This window comes from Leuresthes tenuis, unplaced genomic scaffold (assembly GCF_036924035.1).
Source record: "Leuresthes tenuis unplaced genomic scaffold, fLeuTen1.0.hap1 SCAF_5, whole genome shotgun sequence".
Classification (NCBI taxonomy): Eukaryota; Metazoa; Chordata; class Actinopteri; order Atheriniformes; family Atherinopsidae; genus Leuresthes; species Leuresthes tenuis.
Window position 1 is genome coordinate 28,316,978 of NW_027325359.1, and position 25,060 is coordinate 28,342,037.

General features: G+C 40.9%; 1 protein-coding gene across 6 annotated transcripts in view; it reads right to left on the reverse strand.

Annotated features, from left to right (window-relative positions):
- Positions 1-13,951, reverse strand: part of ppp6r3 (protein phosphatase 6, regulatory subunit 3) — a 38,218-nt gene extending 24,267 nt beyond the window's left edge. For 4 of the 6 annotated variants that reach the window (XM_072386556.1, XM_072386555.1, XM_072386554.1 and 1 more), the window contains exons 1-5: positions 13,731-13,950; positions 11,859-11,983; positions 4,568-4,801; positions 885-1,071; positions 397-534 (exon numbers count right to left, since the gene is read on the reverse strand). In XM_072386556.1, coding sequence (XP_072242657.1) covers positions 397-534; positions 885-1,071; positions 4,568-4,794 — 552 coding nt within the window. In that variant the 5' untranslated portion in view covers positions 4,795-4,801; positions 11,859-11,983; positions 13,731-13,950. Of the gene's footprint in view, positions 1-396; positions 535-884; positions 1,072-4,567; positions 4,802-11,858; positions 11,984-13,730 lie in introns of all 6 variants that reach the window. The other 2 variants (XM_072386557.1, XM_072386553.1) reach the window with 2 other exon arrangements.
- Between the last annotated feature and the right edge of the window lie 11,109 nt (positions 13,952-25,060).

Consider the following 25,060-nt stretch of genomic DNA (forward strand, 5'->3'; position numbering starts at 1 on the left):
CAGACTTCTCATGTCCACATAGAAGAACTAAACTGAAGCGTGTCAGTGAATTAACAACAGCCGATCTATTGGACAACAAACTCTACATAGTTTCACTATTTCAGATCTGAGTCATATGGTTACGTGTCCTCTTCAGACCTGATGCAACATGTGTCTGCTTTTAAATGTAAAGTGACATGCATCAGGTTTTCATTTTCAAGACACACAAACCACCATCTCCACAGAGTGATGGATGTGATAGAGAAGTCAATAAAATACAATATAAGCCAAATGATTAGTTTTAGAGTCATTCTGAAAAGCCTTTATTCAAATGCTAAAGTTTAAGAGTGTAATAATGGGGTTAACTCAGAGATCATCATTTAAAGCTAAGCTGAGAGCGCACTGCGCTGTACCCACATTGAGAACGTCTTGCCGTAGCTGCTGTGGTTCGATGCATGTGAGCATTCTCAGAAGCAGGTCCATGATGGCAGATGTTCCGATGTGTCTGATCATCAAATCTACAAAGTCATCTCTCTTCCTCAGAAAATGTACTATCTATTAACACAGAGAAACAATACACACCTTAAAAATCAGTACAACAGATTTAACATTCAGTTTAAACAGAGAAAGACAAACACTCAGAGAATTTGACCTGACTAACGCTTAGTTTATACTCCTACATAGTGTCGACGTGACTTTGTCATTGAGCATTCAAAGTTCTGCTCGAGGGAACGTGTTGCTCTGCAGTTCAGTCGGAAATTTCGTTAGAATTTTTTTTTTGGAGGTGCACGTCAGGCTACGTCGTCGAAATGATGGAGAAGCATAAACTACGCTTAACAGTGATGGTTCGATGTTTGTGTTGCATCTGGAATAATCAGATCCTTCAGTTCTTCTTACAGATTTACCTGTTCTGGTTTGCGTCCTATAAGAATAGACAGAACTTTGGAAAAGAAGCTGGCTAGGAGCGGGTTGAGAGGTGGCTCATTCTTGAGGAAACTATACAGTTTCATCAGCAGCTTTTCATCTTCTCCCAGTCTATCATTGATCTGGCTCACATCTGACGTAAGCAGCTCACATGATATGTTGGGATACCTGCAAGAAAAAAAAAAAGATGCTGTCTTTTAGGCTTAAACATTAAAATATCGCAAACATCCATTCATTCACACTTATGTGGAAAAAGGGTTTAACTGACAACACAGTCAAGTCAGAAAACAAGATCATATTTGCACAAAATAAGAAAATCCCACAACAACATTAAACGAGGGCTGGGCGATATGGCAATATTATTTTATATTGATCAACCTCCACCCCAACATAGAGTTTGTTAATGCTGCCCACAACATGAAACAACTTTATTAATCAAAGTTAAGTGAGTTGAGGCTTTTCTGTTTGACAGGAGTGATACCTTTCCAGGTTTTTGCCGTTCACCGACCGACAAAGTATGCACCTTGTATCAGAGGTAAATGGACTGTACATGTATAGTGCTCTTCTGGTCTAGCTGACCACTCACCTTCACCACTGATGAACGCATCGGTAGAAGACTGCTCTTCCTCCTGAGCTACAGCCACCCCAACATTAATCTGTTCCACATTATTTTTCATTGAACCCAAACCCCCTCTATGTCACTGCCATAGTGGGACCTTTTTGGTCAGTTACTTTGACAGCTCAGCTCAGCTCATCTCATCTCATCTCTCAGGCTCATAGCTTTCTTTTCCTCTACACTCGTACTCTGCTACGTTTATGCTCAGTTTCCTTCCTCAATCTGCTGGTAGGTTTTATTTTTCTTTCCTTTGGGTTGTCTTGGCAGTTAGCAACCAGCCTAGCATTAGCGCCACAATCTTTTTATGCCATAAGTAAGTAGACCAACACTACTTCAAGCAGGCACATGCGTTTTGCATGTCCATGCTGCTCAATAAATTTCTACTGAAGTTAACAGATGATAATCAAAATGACTCATTACTAAACTTACATTTTATTGGCCCAAAATAATCTGCATTACACATTGTCCTGATTTCTAAAGATCAGCGTCGGCCACTGAAAACCTCACATCAGTCTACCTCTAATGTCTCATTTCTGCTCAGCATTGAATACACAGACGGAGGCTTCTGTCCGTGTTCACTTTGTTCATACTTTGGTACGTTTTCAGACACCTTGCGGATGCGTACTCAAACGCAGCAAACAGAGCAGTACCTCTGGAAATCACAGGGGCAGTGTTGCACAATATAGCTCACGTGCAACCAGAGAAAGGAACAAACAAGAAGATGACAAAAACAGAAATGGCAGAGCTCTGTCCACGACTGATTTTCAAAAATACTAAACACGAATTAAGAGAACTCAATTTAAAAAGTAGAACTTAGTCATTAGGAAAATGAAAGCGCAGCAAAAGGTGTGAAAGCTTTTGTTTTTGGTATCAGTAACTGTAAATACTTTGATTAATCATGGACATCAGCTTGGATGATCTGTAGCCTTTTCCTCAGTACACATCAGTACACATCAGACACAACTCTGACATATTGGTGGGTTTTCCTTGCATGAAGTGTAAGCTTCACTTTAGACTTGATCCTTCTGAAAATGTAAACTTTTTTCTCTTTTAGCACTTCCAGTGAAACTTCCTTTACAAACTACAGGACAGGTGTGAAACATGCAGTCAACACTATGGCTGAATTTCCACGTAGAGGCTGTAGCGCAGTTACATTTTCCAGTTTTATTCGTAAGAGATCAAAGAAAACCAACTTTTCAGGGCTGGGAATAAATGTTTGATAACCAAACACACGCAACATAGTTCAGTGGCAGGCTTTTATCATATGAGATCAGACTGCACAGTATAATGTTTTCATTTATGGTGATTCCAGTGTTTCCCATTAATGAAGGAGACTGTGGCGGGCCGCCACTTCTTTTTTGGGCAATAGCAGAGAGAACGCTATCAAGTTGGATAATGGCGCAGGAGGCTATGTTGTTGATCACATCAAACCAGTCAACTTCTAACATACCAAACCGAGTCTAACTTTCTGCCCTCCATGGTGCTGATGTCCCGTTATTTCTCCCTCTGCCACTCGCTCCATTTATCTCATCCCTCTACGCCAGTGCTGTTAGCTACTTTTGATCCAGACCCACTGACTGATTTCCTAACTTATGACGTGAGGTTCCTGTGGCTTGTGTGTCAAAGACACCAACTCAGCAGTTTGAGAGTTTCCGAGTCGGGAATTAAAACACAGGGACTGACTATTTCTACTGGATCCATCCACGCTGCGTAATGGCTACTCCACGGCCACTGGTGTTGGTTGCTTTCCACCGGGTGCACCGCGCACGTCTCGGTTTCAGAGTTTCAGTAACGTAGGTGGCTACGCTGCATCATTATCACCGCTCATTCAGAGTCCAGGGAGGCAACCAGCACAATCACCTGTAACCGGGCGCTCACACCAAAAGCATCTTGAGCGGCCGAGGTGGCCAGCTGCTATTCATTTACGAGTGGCCGGCGCCGATGAGCGGCGTGAGCTTCGAAAGTTGAGAGAGGCTCAACTTTATGCAAATGAACAGAGACATGACACAGCCGATCTGGATTCCGAAGGCGGAAAAGGGCAGAGTGAGAGTAAAAACCATGGAGGAGAAACTTATTATTGCAGAAACCGATGTATAGATGGATTATCAAATATGCCTGCTATTTGAAAGCCCTGCCCCTTCGGTCGCTTTGGCAGCAGAGGCGGCGGGTTGTGAGCGCCCTGTTACTGTACCAATGAGCTGACGTGGCTTTTTAATTTATATTCTCCTCTCCTGATTTAAATAAACACTTTTTTGATGCAACTCCAACTTTAAAAGACTTAAATAGAATTCAAGATCAAGACAAAACTTGTGCAATATAAATAATCAACATCTCTCTAAAATATTTTTTTCTAGGACAAGAACCAAAAGTTTTGTCTCTCCTGGCAAGTGAGTGTGATGAATGAGGACAAATCTCCAGCGTAAACTGTGAGAGAAACTTCTCCACAATGACTCGAGTTGCTGAGTGGTGTGCCTAATATTTAATCCATTTACAGGGAACTGTATACATAACCAGACCAGGGTACAAAATGTGTGTTCCAAAGGCACCTCCTGCTTTCATAATTTTTGATTAATTGCAGTTATCTTCATTTTTAGGTGAAATCAAACCTCCGTAATCAACTTCAGAGGGAACACCTCGCTGCCTGCTTGAGGATCTCCATTAATGGACCCAGCCCTGGAGATTTTAATGATGTCAGAGCTCTGGTGCTGTTCTTTGAAAAGCCCAGAACAATAAAATGTTCAGCACCTGGGTGCAAAGTGTGTAAACAGCCTGTCCATAAATGGTGTTAGGTCATTGTTCAAAAGATTGTTTGTTCAAGTGAGGGAGTGAGTGAGTTAGTTTTTGGTATTGTTTTATTCTGAATTAAATTTAAAATACTTCTGATATGCCTTTGTAAGTTCTTATTTATCAGCTTATGTTCATATACAGCAATTTACATCCATGGTCTCAAAATGATACATCAGGCTTAAAAACGTACACACACAATAAAAAGTCTCCTAAAATCCTGTGGGAAACACTGGATTAAAACAAACATATTTTTCCACTTACTTGTATTTAACCTTCTCCTCAACATCTGCATTGGGTTCCTGTGTGATGAAGGTGACCAGGCTCTCCATGCACTGTGGTCTCAGCAGGAAGTCAACCAGCTTGTGGTTCTGAGCCTTGCACTCCTGCAGGACATCATCCTCATCCATTACCTCTGTGAGTGTCACATCCTCCTTCTCTAGGAGCGTGTCAATGTGGGATGTGGTGTGGAGGTCAAATTTCCAAAACATGGTGGTTCTACCAGAAACAAATGAAACACATTAACACTTTACCTACTAAGAACAGCTAGGAACCATCAGAAGAGTTGCATCAATAAAAAACAAAATCCTATACACCATTAACACATGGGCAGTCCACGCCCCCCCCCCCCAGAAGATGGTGTGCAGTGATCTGTAAACCAGCTTTTTCCTCTTACAGTAAATACAAAGGAACCTTTAGAGCAATCTTTGTCATAACCAGAAAGTATTCAGTCCCAAGCACTGCTCCTTTCTGCGTCGAGCATACAGAGAGGGATGCATATTTGTGCATTGCTGTAATGATCTTTTTTTTTTTTTAATAAAAAAAATAAATAAATCAGAAATATGGAGATAATTCCACCAAGCACAACAAACTTACCGTATTTTCTGCACCATAAGGCGCACCTAAAAGCCTTAAATTTTCACAAAAATCAGCCATGCGCCATGTAATCCGGTGCGCTTTATGTATGTACCGGATTCCAAAATCTGTCACGGATACGGCCATTTTGAATTTACCGCGGGGAGCATTCATCGGGGCATTAACCCCCTCTGCATCCCTCACCGCTCTCCCTTTGAGCCGCTCACCACCACGTTCACTTTTGCCGTTCTTTGCTCTCCTACATTGGAAATGAATGGCAACTGGCCACTTTCATCGCTCACTTTGCGTTCGGTGTGAATCCAGGGTCAGGTGGATCCCAACCATTCACTCTGAATGGGGCGAAGATTGTATGGAGCTCGTACTTAGCGACTGAATCGTGTCATCATTAATGCTTTTGCCCATGTCCCACTGAGGGCCTGTTCTTCAGTCTGAGATGGGTGATGCAGACCGATGTGCAGTTTATAAGTTTATAAGTGTAAAAACGACCGATGATGTTGTCCTTGACCACCGGACCATTTCCCGCTGACACAGGGACGTAATACATACACTACGTGTGCTGGCAGCGATAAACCAATCAGAGAACATTACGTAATACGTACACCTTATAATCAGGTGCGCCTTATGTATGGGTTAAGTACAGAAATGGACCCCATAATTGAGGGTGCGCTTTATAATCAGGTGAGCCTTATAGTGCACAAAATACGGTAATTGAAATGCTTTAAGTGAGTGCAGCAGCCAGGCAGCTGATAAGGATATAAAACAGGAATGTGAAGGGACTGTGTGTAATTTAAACATGAATACAACTGTCAACACAAAAAAACAGCATGCCAGAACACACAAACATAACCTATATCATTATCTAGAAGGAGATTTCTGTAATATCATCCAGCCCCTGCAGTTAAGCCTTTAAAGAGATCTTCTTGTAACTAAACCAACACATCTGGCTTGTCTTAACGTGGAGGAGCAGCAGAGCTACACTGAGCCTCCCTTGGATTTCTTAACCTCTCACCATATTTCAGAGTAAACCCAGCCTCCCTGCAGAGAAAACGTATTTTGGCTGCTTGTTTTTCTCACGCTTTTCAGTTACAACCACAAGCCAAAGTTCTTATTCACATAACATCTGGGATTTAGACCAACTGATGAATCAAGAGCTATCAGTCACACTTTGCTTTAATGTCACGTACCACATTTTATGGACTATAAGTCACCCCCACCCTCTGTCTACAGCCCCGAGAAGACACTCTCGACCTGTGACAACTATATGCTGCTCCTGTACCACTGAAACATTAACGTGAAGACAACTGAGAAAGACTGAACACAAAGAAAATGCTGCCAAGAAGAAAATCCTATTCTGCAGATTACAAACTGTAGGTGGTACAATATTCAGCCGAAAACAGTAATCGAGCAGCAGAAAGAAAGTTTGGAGTGAGTGAGAAACTTGTGAGGGACTGGCGTAAAGCAGAGGTTAATCTGACTGCAATAAAGAAAACAAAGGAAGCTAATCGCGGGCTGAAAGCGAGATGGCCAGAGTCCACAGGTGGGTGCTTGAACAACGTACTGCAGGGAGAGGCTTGTCAAAAGTGCAGTTAAGTCTCCACGCCCTGGTACTTGCCAAGGAGATGAATATGAATTACTTTGCAGTACGGCTGAACGATATGGAAAAACAATCTAATTGTGATTTTTTTCTAAAATAATGCGATTTAATAAGAGATTATTTTTTAAGTTCCTTGTATTTTTCAACAAATATAGGGATTAAATATAGGGATTATAGGGATCTTTCTGTTGTAGTAGACAAACTCAGCTGTTTTCAGCTCTGCAGTCACTCTTTGCTTGCATTTTTTTTATACAGCTCCAATATAGCAAGCTGGCTAAAATATGTTCAGGATGACATACTGTACCGCTTATCCAATGTATTAATTAAGGCTGTAAACCCAGGCTTGGTCACCATGGTGATGGGCATCATGCCCCTTGCCAAAAACTCTGTTATTGCTGTGCCGTTTTGACGAAGTTTAATATGGAGTCACGCTTTAAAACATTTCGATTAACAAGTCCCGTTTGTGCTGGTTTGTTGCTCACCGTGCTGGCATGACTCGTTGCTATTTTTGAAACACGTGTACCCGATTGAAGCCCAAATATCTCCAAATCACCGAACTTGTCCTACCTTTCTTTTCAACTTAAGACTCAGGCTGCTTTTCTGCCATGTTGTCAATTGCTCTTTCCACAACTGATCTACAAACTCACTGCTGCAGCTGCAGGCGACACAGGTGCATTCACTGTGCTTTTATAGCGCAGTAATTTACATACATCGTGGGAAGCCAAAATCGAAATCGTGATCAAATTTCGATTAATCGTCCAGCCCTACCGCACACGCTCTCTTTCACAAACACACACGCAAACACACACGGTCTACACATTGGTGATGCATACGGAAAATTAATGTCAATGTAACCTAACACAAAGGCTCCGATGAAGATAAAGGAAAAACAAAATCCACAATCCAAACCAAACAAAATACTATCCATGGGTATTTACCTTTCCAGCTAGTTTGAAAAGTCCGACCTTTTTTCTGCCTAACATCTGCACTGCTGCTGTCCTCAGTCTTTGACACAGTAAAGTTCTCACTGGACCGTGTGACAGATTTGTCCCTTTTGTTGGCTAAATCAACCGCCCCGAAGCACCCACGGAATCAGCACCTATACTGGCAGGTGCTGTGTTGATGATGCCATACACTGCTAATCAACATTTGAGCCATATAAGGCTTATCATATATAATACATATCATATAAGGCTTTATGGTGTTTTTTAAAAATGTTGAAACAGGTTTTTCATGTTGCCTCGCGAGGTAGCAACGGTAGCAAAACATGTTTTACACAATACCTGGCGCTGTGCAACATCCTTTCTAAAACCAAAATAATTCCGCACAACTGAAGAACTACTCCTCTTAGACACTAAAGTTTCTTTAGTGCCATCTTCGTCTGTTCATTTCTTTATTTTTTTTTTAAGACAGAAGCCTCTGTCTGTGTATTCAATGCTGAGCAGAAATTAGACATATTTCACACACACAAGCACCACTTTCACAGAAAATGACCATCTTCTCCACTCCCTGAGATAACATTAGCTGCTTTAAGCAGCTGATGCTAGCTTGTTAATTAGCAATGTTATCTGCCTCAGTAGTTAGCCAATGAGCAGCTCTCAATTTCACCAATTCTAGAAACATTAATTCTAGTAGCTGGTTAGTGTTCATTTGAAGATAGCTGCTCTATTCACATTACCCACTCGTTCACTGCATAGTGAGTCAGCCAGTCTGTAGTGTTGTTAGAAAACTGCAACAGAAATTTCTCCTTCACTTTACATTTCTGTCACATGGTAAAAAATAAGTAGTATACAGAAGGTGTACACTTCAGGGGTCTAATTAGACCATCTGAGCACAGCAGCTCACAGAACATCTAATACTAACTACTGCAAACACTGGCAGCTCAGCCTTTCGGTTTTCTTTTCAATGTATAATACCTGGAAAGAAAAAAATACTCGTCATGTGAGGTGGCTCGTCTGTTTGTTTGCCTGAGACATGAGAAATTATTAGTAAAATATGTACCAGAATAGTCTTTAAAACTTAAGTTGTTCAGTTTAAATACTAGGGCTGTAAAGTCTGAGTTGACTTATTGGTCGATACGTTCTGGGTCGACCAAAATTCTGATTTGTCGATTTTTTGCCGTGTTAATTTCATACAGTCTACAGAGGAAAGTACTAAGTGCTAATGGGGGTGTTGTTGAGAGAAAAAGTTAACGAGATCAATTTTATAAAGAGTAATGCAAAGTTCTGCCATAACGGTCAAATCACTATCAGGGACTGGATAGTGTAGTGGTAAGATTGCCACCTTTCATGTGGGTTCAAATCCCCTGCATGAAAGGTACTACCTCTAGTAGGGGTCCTCAGGCAAGACCCCCTTACCCTGACTACCTACCAATGTAAGTCACTTTGGATAAAAGCGTCTGCTAAATGCATAAAACATAAATCATAAGCTTTGCCTTCTTTGGTAGCCGTGTTCTTCCCAAGCATGTGCATACTGGATAAAACTTCTCCTCAAAAGCTTTCTGCATTTCCCAAGAAATAATTTCCAAACAGCCGACTTAATCTTTTTTCCCCATCGAGGTAAAATACAGCCGTCGTATACAGCTGACCGACAGCATCCACTGTCATAGGGGGAGTGTTGCTGTACGCTGCACACAACTTGGACCCCTGCACGTTCTGTGTTGAGTCAGTTCATAGAGCAGGACACAGCGATAGGAATGTTTATAGCTTTGAAACGATGACTTTTAAAAACCATACTAATCCCTGAAATCAGCCCATACCTAACATGGTGAAGGCCATGCTTGGGCTTAGAGTTCCATGGTACCCTGCGGTGCCAAATCGTTACGGTTCCTACTATACTAGAAATTCTACACAACGGTACTACTGTGGATTACTGCACTAACTGTGCCAGTTTTCGCAATACAGCAGTCGTCTCTACTCTCCTCCCGGCTTCTCACCGCTTGCTATTCCCTTGTAAATAAACCCACACGGCAACCACTGCAACTGAACCACACAGCTGCTGACTGATTTGCTGTTTGCCTGTTACTGGTGGCCTCCGGGATATGATAGGCCGTTTCCGCACGCTGAGTCCGCCCGTCTGTTAGCCGATTGGCTATAGACGCTCATATTCATACAAAAACAGTACTTTAAAATGAATAGGAAAGTCTGCCACAGCGTGCTCATCAGTGGCACTACTAATAAAAAAAAAACAAAAAAAAAAAACTCCAAAAGCCACATTTGGAACTAGACACATAAAGCAATAGACTGTGCAGGCGCTGCCACCAAGCAATAGGAGCCAACACATACAACCTCAAAACACCTGCAGCATCGTCACCCAGATTTATATGTGGAATACCAGGTTAGTATTTCCTGTTTATTTTCTCATTGGCTAATATTAGGCTATATGCTCCGTGTACAGGCTGAAGATGTTAAAGCATAAAGCACCTAGAAAATGCCAGTTTTCACAGGGAATAAGTTCTTGAAATCAGGGAATCAGTTCCTGTATTTTGTCCTCTATGTTTTATTATGTTGGAGAAGAAGCATTATTGTCAAATAGATTTTTTTTAAAAAGAGTGGATTTTGTTGTCCTAAGTTGATTATTTATATTACTATTATGTTTATCATGCACCAAACAACATTATAAGTAATTAATAAGTATTTATAACTTGTACAAATACATGGCAGTTCATAAAAATAATAATAATAAAATAATGCTGCAGTATCGCGATAATACCCAGAACCGTGATACCTTGTCTGGTATAGTATCGTAGTTACTTGTTGTTACTACCGTGACAACTCTGCTTAGGCCATGGGACCCATTTCCAAGCCACACAGACACACCTCACCCTCCCATCAGTAGTCATCATCTCAGAACACTAAAAACAACGTTATGTCAGCTTTGATAAGACCCTACTCCTTTTTCTATAAGTTGCATCAGCTGACAAAAAAAAAAAAGAGAGAGCTTGCTGTGTCAGGTCAGGAACATACTCGCTCATGTGATTATCATATTCACGTAAGCAACTTGCTCTGTATGTTACACAAGGATTCACTTGGGGGGCAGACTAGATGAGTCAGACTGGAAAAAACATGCCATTGATGCTGTCCCCACTCAGTGTCTCCACCATTTTTTTTTACAGTCATGTGTGTCACTGTGCAGTGGCAAAGACACACTGTAAAGATAAGGGTCATTGTGGACTTTCTCTTTAAGGCTGTCTTCTAAACTTTCTGCAAGCGCTGTGACCCTACATCTTGTCAAAGCTGGCCCTACACTGCCCCTGCTGGTCACCTACACATTGCAGCTTGCGAACGTGTAACATTAATTTCTGAGGATGTGCAAACAACGCTCCAAACATGGCATATGCGACGCAACCATGATAAAAACAAGTATCCATAATTACAAGCAAGTATATTCTATTCCCTTATCTAGGTGCAGCATCAGTAGTGAGAGATCATAACCTCTTCACCAAGTGCTCTCCAGGATGGAGTCACTCCATCTGGCATCTCTTTGCCATCTCCCTGCGTTCTGTAGCGCTGCCTGCGTTGGCTGCATATTACTAAATGATGTGGATTCAAATTTGTACGGGAATGTGCCGCATATGTGTGGGAATTAGCAGGATTCTGTGAAATTATGCACAATACTCACATTCCTGACCTGAATTTAAAGCTCTGACATCACAAGAACAGACACACAGAGCCTGTGAATGTATGAGATTATACATAAACTGTTTATGTGGACACTTTGGTCCAAGTTGCTTTTCTACAGTTACTGTTCTCTCGTGCACTTCACAGTGGGAGATTCTTGTAATCAAAATCAAACTGTATATCTGCCTTGCCAAGAAATAAATTCTGTCAAAATTTCAGGGCCACAGTGCATAATATATGTAAGTGCAAGGTGTGGAAACTGCTATGCACATGCTCATATTCATACAAAAACAGTACTTTAACATGAATAGGAATGACTGATGAGGTTCTAAATAACATATGAATTGCAGAACATTGTATTTTGGTTTTCTTTTCTGGAAATGGGACTGTAAGTGTTTCTGTTAAAGTGGTAATGATTAACTAAAGACTCACCAAACAGATTGCTCTGTACAACTGTTGTGCTTACCTGTAAATATGCTGGAGTCCAAACAGTGGAGCTCAGGTTAAAAAAAGATGTGCTCTAGTCTTTGGGAGTTGTGGCCCATTCCAGGGTAGCCAGATGGCCAGGCAGGCAGACAGGTGATGGACAGACTGACAAAAAGTACAGATACAGCAGTTCAGAGAACACACCTGTGCATCAGAGACACAGAGTCAACTGGAAACACGTATTTCAAAGAAAAGTTGCACAGCTTTCCATGTTGCAAACACAGCACACACAATCCTCAAAACTCTAAAGATGTATGTCCATGTAAGCGCTTAACAAAGTCCAAAATTTCATGGTAATGTAAAGTCAATTAACACAGCACTAGTGCCAAGACAGGGAGGCTTTGCAAAACAATGCAGGATCACTGAGTAAAAAGCTCAACCAAAGTAAGAACATCACAATGACCAGCAAGCGATCCAGCTGGATTACACTGCAACATAAAAACTGTGCAACTGTTAACCTTGTAATCATTGTAACAAAGGATACAACCAGTAGTGCTTGAATAACTGCATGGCTTTGGTTTGTGGTTGGAACTGAAAAGGTTTTAGCATCAGAGCTCCCTGAAGTTTAGTTTACTGATGGGTGTAAAAACAAGCACATTTCTATATGTTTACATCTGAATATTAGTGTGCCCTGGCCACATATTAAGTTTCAAACACAATCTTTCCTGGCCATGTTCTAGCAAAACAGATGTGTCAATAACTTATTTTCTGATGTAATTGATAACTACCTGACTTACTGTAGAAAGCATTAGAAACACATTCACATGCATGATAAGCTGTATAATCACAAACTTCTATTCATGAGACAGATGGTAATGAGAGAACAAAACATTGTAGATGTTAGAAACTACAACTTTTAACTAAAATAACGTTGAGCATTCAAACTGTGGACTACCAACAGAGCAAAAACCTTCCATTGTACATAAATGCAACTTAACTTGTCCCCAAATTTAGTGAGATAAACAAACGAAAAGAAGTACAGTGGTAAAAGTTAGAGGACAGTTGCCCAGTGGATGCCACATTAAAAAGCCACGTTCAGGACGGTCAATTAAAAGCCGCCCTAGACACAAACTAGGGTGAATCTGATTATGACTAATTTCCCAATTTATAATGTAGAACATCACAGCAGAAAAAGACTTGTAAAACAGCACTACACTTAGATATGTGCAATACGTGATTTGCCTATACTATAAAACAAACTTTCACTTGTCAATCAATAGTCAGACTAATCAGCGGCATGAAGAGGCTGTTAGGTCTATGAATACAGTAGCAGCCTCAAGTTAAAACCATTAGTTAACTATCAATCACACGTCAAGTCAAAATTTCAGAAAAAGACCGTTTGATGCAGTAAGTTGGACTGAGCTATTTATTCTCCAATATGTTGATGGACACGACAAGCATTTTAAAATGCAATACCGGTCTTACATAAGGTCTGACTAACTAGCATGGAACAGTAACAGCAGTCCATTTTGCAGGTATAAAGAAGACAGCAGTAAGGGGGAACATACCGGTTCATGCTAACTTGCATGCTAACGACACTGACAACGGTTAGCTAATCTGGTCTGTAAATTAATGTTAGTACGTACGTCCGGTTAAACTATAAAAGTGAGCTATGAGAATTACATTGTCTGAATTATTACATAAAAAAGTAATGCCATTAATGTCCCCATGTATTCTTATCATAAATCAACATGTTATGGTGGCGTTACCAGTGTATTAGCTAGAGGTATGCTAATACAGTCTAACAACGTAGAACGATAAGATGGCTAACTATGTTCCTTGCTAGCCGGCTATCTGTACACTCCTGGCTAGTCGTCTCTTCAGCAGTGCTTCGGCTAGCAAGTGTACCTACCGACTGACAGCAGTAAAAGGCGAGTCTTGAGCATGTAACTTATCCCGCCATTAGCCCTATGCCTTGACAAAAAGAAAACAAAGATAACACCAAACTCCACTGAGGAAAATAAAACGTCTTAAACTGATAGTGACAGGCGCGAAAAGGAAGATCATCGGAGGGCACTTTCCAAGATGGCGGTGTCGTCAACTTCAACGACCCCTTCCCCCACTACAGTTGCAACGTTTGTCACTCAAACTATCACCGCAAATCTATTGGTTGCAATCCCATCGCTCAAACAAAGGCTCGAGAATTTAGTGGATATAGATTTTGTTGCGTCAAGGTGTCGTCACATAGGAGCGTATACACTTAAGTGGTTCGGAAAGACGGAGTTTGTACTGTTATGCCATTTTTAAAAAAAAGCATATAGATCATGTAGTAATAGATTAAGTGAAATTATACACTAGCAGTACTTTATTGATTAATTAGCTATATTTTTATGATAACCCTGCTGATAAAAACTTTAAACCCGCCCGTGCGTTTGCTTTGCAGATAGAATCAAACATACCTGAACAGTATAAGCACGCCCATGGCTTGTTGAGAAACACCCAATGTAACGAGGCAGGTGGTATCAAGAGATAACTATTTTAGATAATTTTTCCCTACGGTTCTTATGTTTTAGAGTCACCTTAAATGAAACTGATAAATTTACATGATACCTTGTGCTTCCCTCTGACTGCCCCTTACTCACTGAGCCAAGCTCTTAACTCTTTGATTTCTCCTGATGACACTATTATGAAGTATTTTCATCAGAACTTCTTTCTCAACAAGACATCTTTTAAAACGTCATGGAAAATGTTTCAATTACATTTCAATGAGTTACCATCTGATTCTGGTATGAGCCAGCATGCAGTTAACTAATGGGCATTTCTAGATAGTGTTAGAAGCGCTTTGAGTGGTCAGTTAGAATAGAAAAGCACTATACAAGTACAGTCCATTTACCATTTAAATATGATACAATAGATATTCCAAGAAATAAAGTAATTACTGAAGAAGAGCTCTTTTTTTTTCCTCTTATGGATGTTGACCAAAGTTGGTTTAGTTTTTTAACCAAAAAAAACCTTAATAATTACCTTTTTAACTGGTAAGGACAAATTCTTCTTCTACCATGTTACAACCACCTGCAATGTAGCCTATATCACAACACACAGCCTAATTCTTTTCAGAAGAAAACTTAACTATTGCTTTGCTAGAAAATTGAATCCTGGTAAGTATTGCATCTCCACTCTAGTCTGTTGTCCAGATGAACACCCATGAATCTGTGGTCCTTAACCTCCATCTCTTCTGTGTCTTAAAAACCACAAATGCAATTGTTCCCACACCATGCCACAAAGTGATTGACCAGTTCCCTGTATTCAGCCTTTTGTCCATCACTGATATATCCAACAACTGCAGAATCATCTGAGTATTTCTGAAAATGACAGGACTCTGAGTGGTACTAGAAGGTTGAGGTGTACAGAGTGAAGTGAAACGGTGTGAGTTCAGTTCACTCTGGTACTCCTATGCTGCTGATCCCCTTCTCAACCCTGTAGTCTCACAAACTGTGGTCAGGTAATCAACAATCCCGGTGGTTGTGGAGGCATCTACCTGTATTTTCTGGAGCTTCTTGTATAACAGTGCAGGCTGAATTGTATAAAAAAACACTGGAGTAATCAAAAACATGATGTACAAAGTGCTACAGTCCTGTTTTATCTCGGTGAAAGTGGGCTCACTGGAGCAAATAGATGATGGGTCATTCGGTTCGGGAGGACGATTGGTCTGCTAATTGGAAGAATGGTGGTTCGATCCCTGGCTTCTATGGACCCCATGTTGAAGTGTCCGTTGGTAATGCACTGTACCCCATCCATCCATCCATCCATCCATCCATCCATCCTTTCTCTTATCTGAGGTCAGTTCGCAGATGCAGCAGGAAAGGTGTGACAGATGAGGTCCCCCAGCAGTCTAAGCCTATAGCAGCTTAACTATGGGATGTTTCAGGATTACCTGAGCCATCCCTAACTATAAGCTTTATCAAAAAGGAAAGTTTTAAGCCTAATCTTAAAAGTGGAAAGGGTGTCTGCTTCCCGGACATTTACTGGCAGCTTATTCCACAAGAGAGGGACCTGATAACTGAAGGCTGTACCTCCCATTCTACTTTTAGAAACTCTGGGAACAACAAGTAAACCTGTAGTTTGGGAGCGAAGTGCTCTGTTAGGAAAATATCTTATATTGAGATCTTTAAGATATGATGGAGCTCGGTCATTAAGAGCTTTATATGTGAGGAGAAGAATATTAAATTCAGTTCTGAATTTAACAGGGAGCCAATGAAGAGAAGCTAAAACTGGAGAAACATGATCACTCCTGTTAGTTCTCATCAGAACTCTGGCTGCAGCATTTTGGATCAGCTGGAGGCTTTTCAGAGAATATGTGAGACAGCCCAATAATAAGGAATTACAGTAGTCCGATCTTGAAGTAACAAATGCATGAACTAGTTTCTCTGCATCACCCTGAGACAGGATGTTCCTGATTTTAGCAATATTACGAAGCTGAAAGAAGGCAGTCCTTGAAAACAGTTTTATATGTGCTTCAAATGATAAATTTTGGTCAAAAATAACTCCAAGGTTCCTCACTGTAGAACTAGAAGCCAAGGAAATACCATATAGAGTAATTATATAACTTGACAATTTCTCCCTAAAGTGCTCAGGTCCAAAGAGAACAACTTCAGTTGTGTCTGAATTTAAAAGCAGACAGTTCTGAGTCATCCAGGTCTTTATGTCTTTAAGACAGGCTTGTAGTCTGACCAACCTATTGGTTTAATCTGGTTTCATATATAAGTACAGCTGAGTATCATCAGCATAACAATGGAAATGTATGCCATGCTGTCTGATAATGTTACCTAATGGAAGCATGGATAAAGTAAAAATAATTGGTCCAAGCATAGAACCCTGAGGAACTCCATGACTTACTCCAATGTGTGAGGAAGATTCTTCATTTACAAGAACAAACTGGAATCTATCAGATAAATATGACTTAAACCAGCCTAATGCAGTTTCTTTAATCCCAATAACATGTTCAAGTCTCTGTAACAGAATGCTGGGATCGATCGTATCAAATGCAGCACTGAGATCCAACAGGACAAGCACAGAAACAAGTCCGCTATCAGAAGCTAACAGGAGATCATTGGTAACTTTCACCAGTGCTATTTCTGTGCTATGATGCACTCTGAATCCTGACTGAAACTCTTCAAACAGATTATTTCTATGTAAATGATCACAAAGTTGAACTGCAACTATTTTTTCAAGAACTTTAGACAAAAAAGGGAGATTGGATATAGGTTGATAATTAGCCAACACATCTGAATCAAGAGTAGGTTTTTTTTTAAGTAAAGGTTTAATTACAGCAACCTTAAAAGTCTGAGGTACATATCCTGTCAACAAAGACCGATTGATCAAATCCAATATGGAAGTGTCAATTAAGGGGAAAACCTCCTTGAACAGTCTGGTTGGGATTGGGTCTAAAATACAAGTTGATGGTTTAGAAGAGACTATTGCTGTTGTTAGCTCAGATAGATCAACTGGGCAGAAGCCGTCTAAATAGAAATCAGGTTCTAAAGATACTTCTAAAGCTGCTCTACTTGATGATACATCAGTGATAATAGTGGGAAGGATTCCATTAATCTTCTCTATGATAGAAATAATTTTATTGATAAAGAATCTCATGAAATCATCACTGCTGAGAGTTAAAGGAATACATGGCTCAACAGAGCTCGGACTCTTTGTCAGCCTGGCAACAGTGCTGAAAAGAAACCTGGGATTATTCTTATTCTCTATCAATGATGAATAATAAGCAGTTCTAGCTTTACGAAGGGCTTTCTTATACGTTATTAAACTATCTTTCCAGACTAATTTAGACTCTTCTAAATTAGAGGAACACCACTGTCTCTCCAGCTTTCTTGCAGTCTGCTTTAAAGCATACTGCAATTATACCAAGGAGCCAACCTCTTCTGACTGATTACCTTCCTTTTCAGAGGGGCAACATCATCCAGTGTTGTACGCATTGAAGCTATAGTGCTGTCAACAAGAGAGTCAAGTTCTACTGGTGTAAAATTTAGGTAGCCGTCCTCTGTCATATCTGCACATGGCAGTGAAGAAAAGGATGATGAAATCAACTCTTTGAATCTGGTTACAGCATTCTCTGATAGACACCTTTTATATGTAAAATTCTTCTCAGAAGGCGTATAGTCAAGTAATGTAAATTCAAATGTTATTAGAACAAGACAGGTCAGACAAGACAGGGTTATGAGGGAACACTGTTAACTGTTCACTCTCAATGCCATAAGTCAGCACGAGGTCAAGGGTATGATTAAGGCAGTGAGTAGGTCTGTGAACACTTTGAGAAAATCCAATAGAGTCTAATATAGAATTAAAGTTAATATTTACTGTCATTTTCAACATCTACATGAATATTAAAGTCACCCACTACAATGACTTTATCTGTACTCAGCACTAACTGTGATAAAAACTCTGAGAATTCAGACAGAAACTCAGATAAGGGCCAGGTGGACGATACACAACAACAAACACAAGAGGTTTTTGTGATTTCCACTTTGGGAAAAACTGAGAATCAGAGATTCACAAGAGATAAAAACTAATCTTGGGTCTAGGACTGATTAGTAACCCTGATCTGAGGATAGCTGGCACTCCTCCTCCTCTGCCTGTGGTTCGAGGAACGAGAACATTTAAATAGTCAGAGGGAGTTGATTCATTAATGCTAACATGATCCTCCTGCTGCAGACAGGTTTCTGTAAGACAAAATATATAAATATATCAATAACAGAGACTTCGAAAGGAGGGATCTAATATTCAGCAAACCACATTTAATGGTTTGATGTTTTTGTTCAGTTAAAGTTTTTGTTTTAAATTTTTTTTGCACAAGAGGATTTGCTCCTTTTGTGTTTTTTGATTGAGGGGGGGGGCAGCATCAGGTGGGAAGCCACAGAGAAGTGTGTAAGACGACAACTCTGCATCCTGGTCTCAACCCTGGGTTGTCATGTTTTTGGATGACTAATAAACTCATCCATATTTCTAGAAATGAGAGCGGCTCCTTCCAAAGTGGGATGGATGCCGTCTCTCCTCATCAGACCAGGTTTTCTCCAGAAAGATTGCCAATTATCTATCTAGCCCACGTTGTTTGCTGGACACCATCTACACAACCAGCGATTGAATGAGGACATGCGGCTAAACATATCATCACTAGTCAGATTTGGACAAAATGTTTTGTTTTTTTTGGAAAGAGAGACTTCAGTCACTACAGTACCCTAGTAGTGGAAGATGCTGAATGATTGAATGAGACAATGTAATACATGCATATGCACCCAAGTGTGGTGGTAATAATGTTGTACTCGTACTACCAGAAGCAGAGAGGGTTGAAAATATGACTTCATTTTAAATTTTTGTTACTGAAATCATCACAATGATGCTTGGAATGTAACTCTGTGTTTGGTAATAATTCTGATAAACTATTATTTCTGAACGAGACAATGAAGACAAAAAATCACCAACAGGAGGAGAACATGCTCTTTAATTTAATGTGGATGGTTCTTAAAATAACCTTTTTTGTTGATGTGTTTTGTGACTATAGCCTAGGTTACCAAGGCACTGCACCCTCAGCTGAGAAGTAGGAAGCATAGATCTCTCTCACACGGATGGCCTCCTGTGCAGCATTGTTGCTCCCCACTCTTCTCAGATCCTGCAGCACCGAGACCTTCCCCTCTGGCACTGGCACTGGCACTGGTTCCCTCCTGATCCTGGTGTTCCTCCTGATATAATTGTGCAGGATACAGGTCGCCTTCACAAATGCATTCACATTTTCAGGGCTCACACCAATGACCCGACAGTACATGCGCCACTGACTTATGATACTGATACTGAAGGTGTTTTCAACGATCATCCTCGCTCTCGACAGCCTGTAGTTGAAAACCCTGTTTCTGAGAGGGAGGTTGGCTCCCGGAAAAAGCCTAATGAGGTCCCTGCGGAGGGGAAAGGCTTCATCCACCACAAACACATGGGGCTGTGGTCCCAAGTACTCCACTCCTGGAAGCAGGGCATCTTCAGGGAGCTGGAGCGTGTGATCGACGAGTGCCTGACCAAAGATGTGTCCCTCCATCACTGCTCCTCCCATAACTGCTGACATCTACCACACGGAAGCAGTATTGAATGAAACCTGCAGCCACACCGACCCTTTTACGGATCAGTCCGTTGCTACAATATCTATAGTTGGTGTCTTGTTGATCCGTGGACCAACCATGGTGAGGAGATAATCGAACTGGCTTTCATCCAGTCGATAATAGTGCTGGAACAAAATATCATCAAAGCAGAGCTCCTGAATCAGCCGGTGAAATTCTCCATGGAGAGACCATTTTCACAGGATGTTATGGACCCAGACCGACGGGCCCTGCTTTTCCATCGCAAATATGCAGATGCAACACAAAGAAGGCTACCAGAGTGCGATCCATGGTGAAAGAGGGAACCATGTATAGATGGATTATCATATATGCCTGCTGTTTGAAAGTACGCCCCTTCGGTCGCTTTGGACGCTTTGGTTGCTCAAGTTGCTTTTGGTGTGCAGGTGACGAGATGTGAGCGCCCAGGTTTCAGGGCGTCATAGTAGCACAGAGTGCGTGGACTTGATATGCAACCAATGTTTTCGAATTGGTCCATCCGGTTTGTCATTCTCTGTGACAACCAAGTTAGAAATTTTGACTGGTGCGCGACAACGCGCCGCGCCACCTTTTCATGGCGCGCGCCAGGCGGAAATACGGCAACCATAAAACAAGCATTTGCACACATCATTGAAGAAGATAGTAGTGGAATCTATGTAAATAGTGTCACCTGATAGTTGTTGGTTGATTGGGAGAAGAGTGGACAAAAGACTGAAGTTGGGGTGGTGCCAGTTGGTTTTCTCTGAGGCTGGTTATGACTAAAGCCTTGTTGTGTTTGAGTGAGGATGTGTAGCCACACAAGTGTTTAAAAGGGCTACTGTGTTGTATGATATAATTTCTGCATGTGGGGAATGTCGATGCAGCAGTTGCTGAGAGTCATTTGCACTGTCCGTGCTGTCCTTCTTTGGTTTAGTTCAGCTGTTTGTTTGTGTTAATCCGCCACGACTTGCACATCCTGCATAAAAGATCTGGGAACATGTTTGTAAGGCTAATTAATTTTTTTATTTGTGTTTTTTTTCTATATATTTTTGTTTGTTTGGGTCACTTCCCCATCTAACTCGCCTTGGTAGTCTTATAACATTAATCTATGGGTTGGTTCGCATTCACGTGTGAAATATTTGCAGTGACGGGTTATTGATGTTGCTGTGATAACTGGAGTGCAGTGATCCGTTGTTTCGGGTATTCTTGTGATGTCTTGGGTGTTTGGGAGTAAATGATTAGCCTTGGCTGAAACGATGAGGAACCCACTTGTTTGTGCCTCAAACTTCTCCTCATGTCAAGCTTTTGATGATCACTTATCTTTTTGGTAGTGGTTAGTGGTCCTTTTTTGTGGTAGTTAGTAAGGTGGTTCCAAACCCAACCAAGGGGAGGAAATGGAATCCAAGAATGGCAGCTCAGGAGGCAGAAGCAACTCTTAGACATACAGAGATTGTGGGTAATGTTCAAATAGGCCAGGGAAGCTTGAGGCTTGGCCCAGGCAAACCGGTGTGGAGTAGAGCAGGAGAAAAGAAAGCTAGTTGTTGAGCAGGTTCGTAGATAGGAGGAAATATTAAGGGGTACAAAGGCAGTGGCTCAGGCTAAGCAGGGACAGTGGTTGAATTGGGAAGGTGTAGAGAAGAAAAATCTTAGTTTGAAAGAGCTGTGGAGTATGGAGGAAAGGAGTATTAGATTTTTGATAGGGGCAACATATGATGCATTGCCAGCTCCCCAGAACCTAAAACTCTGGGTAAATTGAGACCCACTATCTTCGTTATGTTCAGGTACTGCAACTCTAAGGCATATTTTGTCAGGTTGTAAGTTTAGTCTGTCACAGTGCCTGGCGACATAACCAAGTATTAAGAAGCTTAGTTGCAGGTATTGAAGATAAACGAAGGCAGGTCTAAGGTGAAGAGAGTGGCAATTCCGTTTATTCAAGAGGGGGAGAAAGTTAATAAGACAATAAGCAGGCAAGGCAGATCAGAGGATGCTTGTGATTAGGAGATGCAGGTAGATTTAGGAGGAAAGCTTGTAGTTCCCCAGGAAATAACCTCTAAAAATCTAAGGCCTGTTGTAGTCTTGTGGTCTAGGAGTAGAATGATAGTCAATTTCATAGAGTTGACTGTCCCTTGGAAGGAATTAGTGGCAGAAGCTTATGAAAGGAAAAAGCTTAGGTATGTGAAGTTAGGGACAGAAGCAGAGCAGCGAGGATGGAAAGTTAGGATCTTTCCAGTGGAAGTAGGATGTAGAGGATTTGTTGCAAAGTCTGTTGTCTCATTGTTGAAGGAGTTGGGTGTAAGTGGACAGAGTGTGAGGAAAATAGTGAAGGAAGTGTCAGATGAGGCAGTAAGGTCCAGTCAGTGGATTCGGGTTAGAAGAAGCAATAGTAGCTGGAGGCCAAGCAGGGGGAGTACTTAGGGTAAACAGACTCTTGGAAGAAGCAAGGAAGAAATCCAGGATGTATTTAAGTGGAGGGTGTGGCCCGTGTGAGCCTTTTGAAACCAGGCTGTCACGTCTTTGGGTTTTCTTGTGTTTTTGTTTCTTGATTTTTTTCTGTCATGATTATAGTTTTTGTTTTCATGTTTTAGGTTTATATTTAGTCAATAGTTTTATGCCATGTTTCCCGTCAGTCATTCTTGATCATCAGTTCACTCAAGTCACCTTTGCTTTCCCCCTCAGCTGCACTCCATCAACAATCACCTCCCTTCAGTATTTAGTTTCCAGGTCTCCCCTTGCACTTTACCAGATCCTCACCGTTCTTTGCCACAGCGATTCACCGGCATTGTTCTCACATCAGGTTTGTTCATTGCTATAGTTTAGTTTATAGTCATGCTTCATACCATGTTTTGTTTTGTTAGTTTTTTATAATCAGTTTAATGTGTTTAGTTTTCTGGCTCAGCTGTGCCTTGTGTTCCTTTTAAATAAATCAAGTTTTTCTTTACAAATATCTACATCTGGGTCCAATTACCTTCACGCCAACCCGTGTTGACACAGGCAGCCATTTCAGAGTTGGCCTGTATGGCCTTGTATTTACTGGCAATTTTTAGTGACTCTAGGACTCTTTAGGTGAGTTTATCTGCTAGTGTGTCTTGTCCTGCCTCTACTTCTGGCACCCTCTATATTTTCAGGAATATTTTAGTTTGTTTGGGTCACTTCCCCATCTAACTCACCTTGGCAGTCTTATAACATTAATCTATGGGTTTACCCGAACCAGGGTTTGTGTCCCCACCCCGCAATGACTGGTGAGAGGCTGGGGTAGCTTGTGGTTGTGGAAGAAAAGATTGTTGTTGTGGTGTGAGGAGCAGTGATGGCCAGCATTAGGGGAATGACTCTAGGATGCCAGTGGTCTTGACCGTTTGGAAAAAGTGTTTAATAAATGAGCCAAAAAAGGCTGGATTTTTGTTTTGGATCAGAATGTAACACAACGCTGTTTGATCTTGGTTTCAACCAATGCAAATCTGCTGAGGTTCTTTCAGTGTTGGTAATAATGGCGTTAGACTATAATGGCGTTACTAGGCTTTGCTTTTTTTTTTTTTTTTTTCCAGTAATGAGTAATCGAATTACTTTTCCCATCGTTGCAACACCGTTACTGAATGTGAAGTGGTGCATTACTATTTGGTTGAATGAAGCTCAAGGTGTCAGGTTTTGGCCACACATCAGCGACCTGGAGAGAGCAGGGATGGGGATGATGACACCGTTGCCAATGCGATGATTGCCTGGGTGGGCAGATCATGCCCTGCTGACCCAGTTTCACTGCACGCTCTGACTGCCAAACACAACAAGACAGCGATAATGGCGACAAGCCGGGGAAATTCAAAGGTAGCGTCCTCAAACCGGAAGTTTGAAGACGCTACCTCAAACTTCTCGCTCATTTTAATTAAAGGCAATAATGTTTGTAACATCCAGCTATGCTATAGGAAAAAAGACTTTATTTACTCGACTCTTATGAAGCAGCTCACATCAACACATGCTGACATGACACTTGCTGCTGCTGCTGCTGCTGCTAACCCAACTCCAAGCCCAAATATAGAAGTTTAATGTACAGCAGGCCAAAAATACAGTTGCAGAGATTTGCTCTATTTAATGGCCAGATTTTCCTTTGTTTCGTTTTACCCAAGTTTACACGTTTCTTCATTTTGCACTTGAATTTTATTTTCAATATTTATTTATATTTTTATTTCTATGCATGTCATGTGGCAGGCTGCAATCTATTGAGTTCAAATAAATATCAAATGTTCTAAAATACTGCCTACAGTGTTTTTATTCTTCAATCAGTTAATGTAAAAATCTTTGTTAAAGATGTTATAGAACATAATGTCGTATATAACATGAAAAATAACATCAGTTACTTTGCTGAGTAACTAATTACTCTTACAATGAGGTAACTGAGTTACTAACTCGATTACTTTTTGGGAGAAGTAATTTGTAACTAATAACTTAAAGTAAGATGACCAACACTGGGTTCTTTGAATTTGTAATTTTTAAACATTTGAATTTGGACAGATTTAATCCACTATCACTACAATGGTCGTTCAGAATGCAAGAATGAGGTACATTATCAGGATCAGTCAGCTCAGGTTATGGCTCGATGTTAATTGACTTCTCTGGTCAAACCTGAGGAAATACCAACCAGGGAAGAACAGTTTGCCCAAAATGCTACCTGGCCTTGCATACCTTCTTTGGGACATAAAGCTCCTAATAGCCTACACTATTCTAAAATGGAAGAAGTCCAAAATAACTTCCAGTCAACTTTGATATGCTGTCCTGCCAAATTAAGTGTTGGGAGAGGGAGCATCACTATCCCGGTAGAAAAATATGAGGATGCTTGCATTTCTTTTTTTTTTTCTTTTTTTTTCTGTGGCAGGGAGTGAGATCTGTTAGGCCGGAGGGAAAGGTGGATGGAGTTGAATGTAGAGCGGCCCCGACGGAAAAACATTTTCCGAGTGCATTGGATCTCAGGCTGGCGAGAAGATTTACATTTTAAACAGGCAACGATGAAAAATACTATTCTTGAAGCACTCTTTCAAGAGGAAATGTGAGCAGCACTCCAAGATCATTTATTAGAAAACGTAAGATGCCATTGCTGGCAAAGTTATATCGTTGAACAACAGATATC